The sequence below is a fragment of the Orycteropus afer genome, unplaced genomic scaffold (genome assembly GCF_000298275.1).
Source record: "Orycteropus afer afer isolate SDZICR_OR568_19922 unplaced genomic scaffold, OryAfe1.0 scaffold00440, whole genome shotgun sequence".
Lineage (NCBI taxonomy): Eukaryota > Metazoa > Chordata > Mammalia > Tubulidentata > Orycteropodidae > Orycteropus > Orycteropus afer.
In genome coordinates this window covers 2052673-2058187 of record NW_006922027.1, presented here as the reverse complement: position 1 = coordinate 2058187, position 5515 = coordinate 2052673, and the positions used below count along the sequence as shown (strand labels likewise).

The window sequence follows — 5515 nt, the reverse complement described above, 5'->3', positions numbered from 1 at the left end:
AAGGTTTATATAAGGAGGGAAACTTTGTTGGTTGCCAGGGGTGGGAGGGGTGGAGAGGGAACACTGCAAAAAAAAAAAAAGAAAATGCATTGACCCATGTTACTTTAGTTTTGTGTATTTCACTGTACATAAGTTATATTTCAGTAAAATACATTTTAAAAAAATGGGTAAAATGATAATTTTTTGTTATATGTACTTTACCACAATGAAACTTTAAAGAAAGAAAAAACGTAAACATACATACAGTTCAAAAGTCAACAGTTTTACAATGTACATCCAGAAAATTTTAGTTGTGCCATGTTGTTTCCACCATCCCCCTACGGGTAATTTTTGTTTGTTTTATGCTTCCTGTGGTAGTTAAGGTTGTGTGTCAACTTGGCTGGGCCTGGTTGAGTGGCTGGGCAGCTGGTGGTAGTATTCCCCATGATGAGATTGGTAATTAACTCCATGGTGGAATCTACTGGAGCAGCTGAGTAGCTAGCTGCCTTAGGGATATGGTCTGCTTCATGTATACAAGGAGAAGCCTTGGGAATGGTCTCTAGCTTATGGCATGGTTGAACCCTACATGTAGCCCAGTTGTTGTTCAGGAGCCTGCCATGATCTGCTGATCTTGGGACTTTTAATGGATTTGAATTAATGGCCTGACGTGTGGCTTGGTAATATTGGGACTGTGCCTTATTACTTGTCAACCTTACGCTTGTCAGCCTCAGCAGCCAGCAGCTGAGTGAAGAAAAACCTCCAGCTTCAGTGGGCCGGGAGCAGGAGGCAGAGCTGAAGTCCAAGGTTGAGGGGCTTCACCCAGCCCCTAGAGCCTGGCACTTTGAACTCGGACTTAAAGCCTCCAAACTATAAGAGAATAAACTCCTGTTTTTTTCAAGCCATCCAATTTGTGGTATATTCTTGTCAGAGCGGGACTAAGTAACCAGAACACTTCCCTTCTCTTTTTGAAAAATGAGACTTTTTAACTATCAATTTATTCTACCACTATTATCAGAAACTAAGTACTCCCTAAGGGAGTAAGGGACTGTGGTAGGACTGTGAAGTGCTATATATCATTTCCCCTCTCCATCCCATTCCTGGTAACCACTAATAAACTTTGGTCTCCATACATTTGCCTGTTTCCTGCAAGTGGGATATTATATTTGCCCTTTTATGACTGACTTATTTCACTCACCATGTTTTCAAGGTTCATATGTGTAGTAGCATGTATCAGGAATTCATTTCTCTAAGGCTGAGTAAATTCCACATATGTATGTACTGGAATTTGTTTACCTAATTCATCTGTTGACATTCATTTAAGTGGCTTCCCCCTTTTGGCTATTGTGAATATTGAGGTCTTCCTTTCTTTTATATAATATAAGCTAATATATATTTATATACTGCTTTTTAGATAAAAGGTATCATAATCCACACATTAAATAAAAACTCATTGTTATGAGGTAAAACTTACTTCAATGTACAGGCTTTTTGGAGGTTTCATATCCTGTGTAATGTCCAAACCGTCATTTCCTCCCAATGACCTCATATACGTAGCAAGAGACTTTTTATAATGACTGAACCACTCCATCTGCAAACACAAAAGTGGACATTTCACCAAGTTACAAAGAAAACCAAACTAAACCAAACCCACAGCCATCAAGACAATTCCAACTCACAGCACCCTTTTAGGACAGAGCAGAACTGCCCCATAGAGTTTCTAAGGCTGTAAACCTTTATGGAAGCAGACTGCCTCATATTTCTTCCACAAAGTGGCTGGTGGTTTTGAATCACTGACCTTTTGGTTAGTGGCCAAATGCTTTAAGCACTATGCTACCAGAGCCCCTACAAAGAAAAACAAGCTTGCAGAAATTGTGCAATCATCCTTTCAAGAACAGCACATAAACTCACATAGACCATGAGTGTGATACAACAAATATTACTGGTTGCGCTCTATAAGCCAGACATTAGTCTGTGTACTCAGCATGGATCATTCAACAAAATGGATAAAAATCCCCGTTCTCCCACAGCTTACAAACCAGTGTATGTAATCACAGACCTAAAAAACCTTCATCAGAAGCAAAACTATGAATAATTCTTTGTTCTAGAATTATGAATAAATTCTATGTTGAATCTATTTCTGAAAACTAAAAAATATTGTTGAGAAAACAATGCAAATGTCCATCAACAAATGAATAGATATACAAAATATGGTATAGCTATGCAATAGATTATTCAGCTAGCTATATTTTAGATTAACTTCTGAGATATACAACAAGGATAAACACTGAAAACATTATGTAAAGTGAAGGACAAAAAAGCACATATTTTATAATTCCATTCATATGAAAGGTCCATAATGTATAAACCCATAAATGTATAAAGTAGATTACTATTTGCCAGGGGCTGGGGAAATGGGAGTGATTGCTAATGGTAGGGCATTTCCTTTTGGGGAATACTTTATTGTGGTTTGGGTGAAAAGTTTACAGAACAACTTAGTTTCCCATTCAACAATTTATGCACATTTTGTTTTATGACATTAGTTGCAATCCCCTCAATGTTACAGCACTCTTTTCACTTCCTACCTGGGTTCCTTGTTTCAATTCACCTGTCTTTCCTGTCCCTTCCTGCCTTCTGAACTTTCTTTTTAGGAAAATGCTGTCCTTTTGGTCTTGTGTAGTTGATTGTTCTGAGAAGCAAGTTCCTCATGGGTGACACTTTTCAATTTACAGGCATATTATTTGGCTAAGAAGCTCTGGTGGCACAGTGGTTAAAGCATTCGGCTGCTACCAAAAGGGTGGCAGTTTGAACCCACCAGCTGCTCCATGGAAGAAAGATGAAGCACTCTGCTTTTGTAAAGATTTACAGCCTTGGAAACTCTATAGGGAAGTTTTACCCCGTCCTATAGGGTTGCTGGGAGCTCTGGTAGCTTAGTGCCTAAGGCACTTGACTGCTAACCAGAAGGCTGGTGGTTCAAACCCACCAGCCACTCCTCGGAAGGAAGGTTGGGCAATCCTACTTCTGTAGTGATACTGCCTCGGAAACCCAAGGAGGGGTTGCTATGAGTCGGGTCTGACTCAATGGCACATAACAACAACAACAACATAGGGTTGCTATAAGTAGGAATCAGGTTGATGGCAGTGGGTTTTTATTGTTTAGCTGACAGGTGATCTCTGGAAGTGGGTTCAGTTTCAAGTTTAAAGGAAGGTATTGTTTTCTGTGAGGATGAGAATATTCTGAATTTAGATAGTGATGATGAATGCATAATTATGAATATACTAAAAAACACTAGATTGGACACTCTGAAAGGGTAAAATTTACAGTACATAAATTATATTTTAATAAATCTGTTATGTTTTAAAAAATTGTTGAGAGACATTAAAGATATACCACGTTCATAGTGCCTAAGGCACTTGATTGCTAACCAGAAGGCTGGCAGTTCAAACCCACCAGCTGCTCCTCGGAAGGAAGGCTGGGCAATCAACTTCCATAGTGATATTGCCTTGGAAACCCAAGGAGGGGTCGCTATGAGTCAGGTCTGACTCGACGGCATATAACAACAACAACAACATGTTCATAGATTGGAAGATTCAAAATTCTGGTAATGTAATTCGCATCAAATTAATCTACAGATACAATTCAGTATTGATCAATATTTCAACTTTTTAAAAAAATTTTTATTGTGATTTGGGTGATAGTTTACAGATCAAATTCATTTTCCACACATCAATTCATACACATTCTGTCTCATAAAAATCTTAATGGTTTTGGAACTTGACTAATTTGAATATAAAACTCATATGGAAATGTAAAAGGTCAAAAACAGATGGAGACACTCTCAAAATAAGAACAAGATGAGAAGACCTGTTCAAGACATTATAAAATTCTAGAAGTGCAAGAACATAGAAGAACATACAAGAACAAGTGCAAGAACATACAAGAACATACAGCCGAACAAAAGCAAAGAAGTCCCCTCCCCTCCAAAATACAGATATGCACTCAATCTATGACAAAAGTAGCACACAAAGCAGTGGAAAGAGGAGGATCTCTGCAATAAATGGTGCTGAATCATCTCAATATCTACATTCAAAATCAAACTTGACTCCTATATTATACATAAAGATTAATCCCACTGTAAATCTCTTGGTAGCAGGTAAAATAATATAGCTCCTAAAAGATTACATAGGAAAATATCTTCATAACTTTTGGGTAAACACTGATTTCTTACATTGGACACAAAAATTAACCATGTAAGGTAAGCTGGACCATACCAGTTATCCAGAATTTTGACTATCATTAAGAAAGTAAAAAGGGTAATCATAAAGTGAAGAAAATACTTGCAATACACATAATTGACAAAAGACACAAATGACCAGAATATATGAAAAAATCCTACAAACAAATCAATAAGAAAAACACCCAAATGTTCATCAACTTATGAATGAACATAAAGTAAAAAATAACTTTGAGACTTAAATATGTGCTTCATAAACAGGATATCCAGATGGCCATTAAACATAAAAAATTCTCAGCCCAATTAGTTAGTAAAATGAAAAATAAAATCAAAATGAGATACCACGAGATATCCTCCAGAGTGGCTAAAATTAGGACACAAAGAGGTATGGATGCAGACTACAGCAACAGGAGGCAAATATCCCACTGATGAAACGGTAAAGGGGACGGCCACTTTGGAAAACTATTTGGTAGTATCTAGTGAAAATATAAATACCCTATAGAGTAAAATTGGAAGCTCTGGTGGCGTAATGCCCAATGCATTTGACTGCTAACCAGAAGGCTGGCAGTTGAAACTCATCAGCCTCTCCTCGGAAGGAAGATGGGGCAATCTACTTCCATAGTGATACTGCCTCAGAAACCCAAGGAGTAGTCTCTATGAGTTGGATCTGACTCAATGGCAGTGAGTTTGGTATGGTTTGGTTATAGACTAAAACCAGTGGTACTGTACTAGAGGTGATTCTGTCCCTCAGGGGACATTTGGCAATGTCTGAAGACATGTTTGGTTGTCAAAAATGATGGGAGGTGCTACTGGCATTTAGTGGGGGGAAGTCAAGGATGCAGCTAAATATTCTACAGTGTACATGACAGCCTCCACAACAAGGAATTACTCAGCCCAAAATGTCAGGAGTACTAAGATAGAAAAACCCTGCATATTGTCTGTATAATTTATTATTAAAAGACTTAGGACATTTTTAAGAATGAAAAGAGGTAATATTAATAATTATGTAGAACAGGCATAAACTGGAATATATGGCCCTTCCATCACAAATGTGTACTTATTGCATCACATGAGAAGAATGTTCATAATAATACTGGTCATCATGTCAGAAGTTGGAAACAGCATCAACAATAAACTACAGTCTCTTCTTAAAATGAAATATTGTACATACAGAAAAGAAATAAACTATAGCTTACACATCAATATAGCAGAATCTCAAAAATACACTTACTAAAAGAAATCAGTTGCAAAACAGTAAGTACTGTGTGAATCTTAAGTTTCAAAAATGAAAATTAAAAAAAAAAA

General features: G+C 37.3%; 1 protein-coding gene across 1 annotated transcript in view; it reads right to left on the bottom strand.

Moving 5' to 3' along the window:
- Positions 1-5515, bottom strand: part of GINS1 (GINS complex subunit 1) — a 95630-nt gene that overhangs the window by 30403 nt on the left and 59712 nt on the right. Inside the window, exon 5 of the mRNA XM_007954179.1 lies at positions 1451-1567. Coding sequence (XP_007952370.1) covers positions 1451-1567 — 117 coding nt within the window. The remainder of the gene's footprint in view (positions 1-1450; positions 1568-5515) is intronic.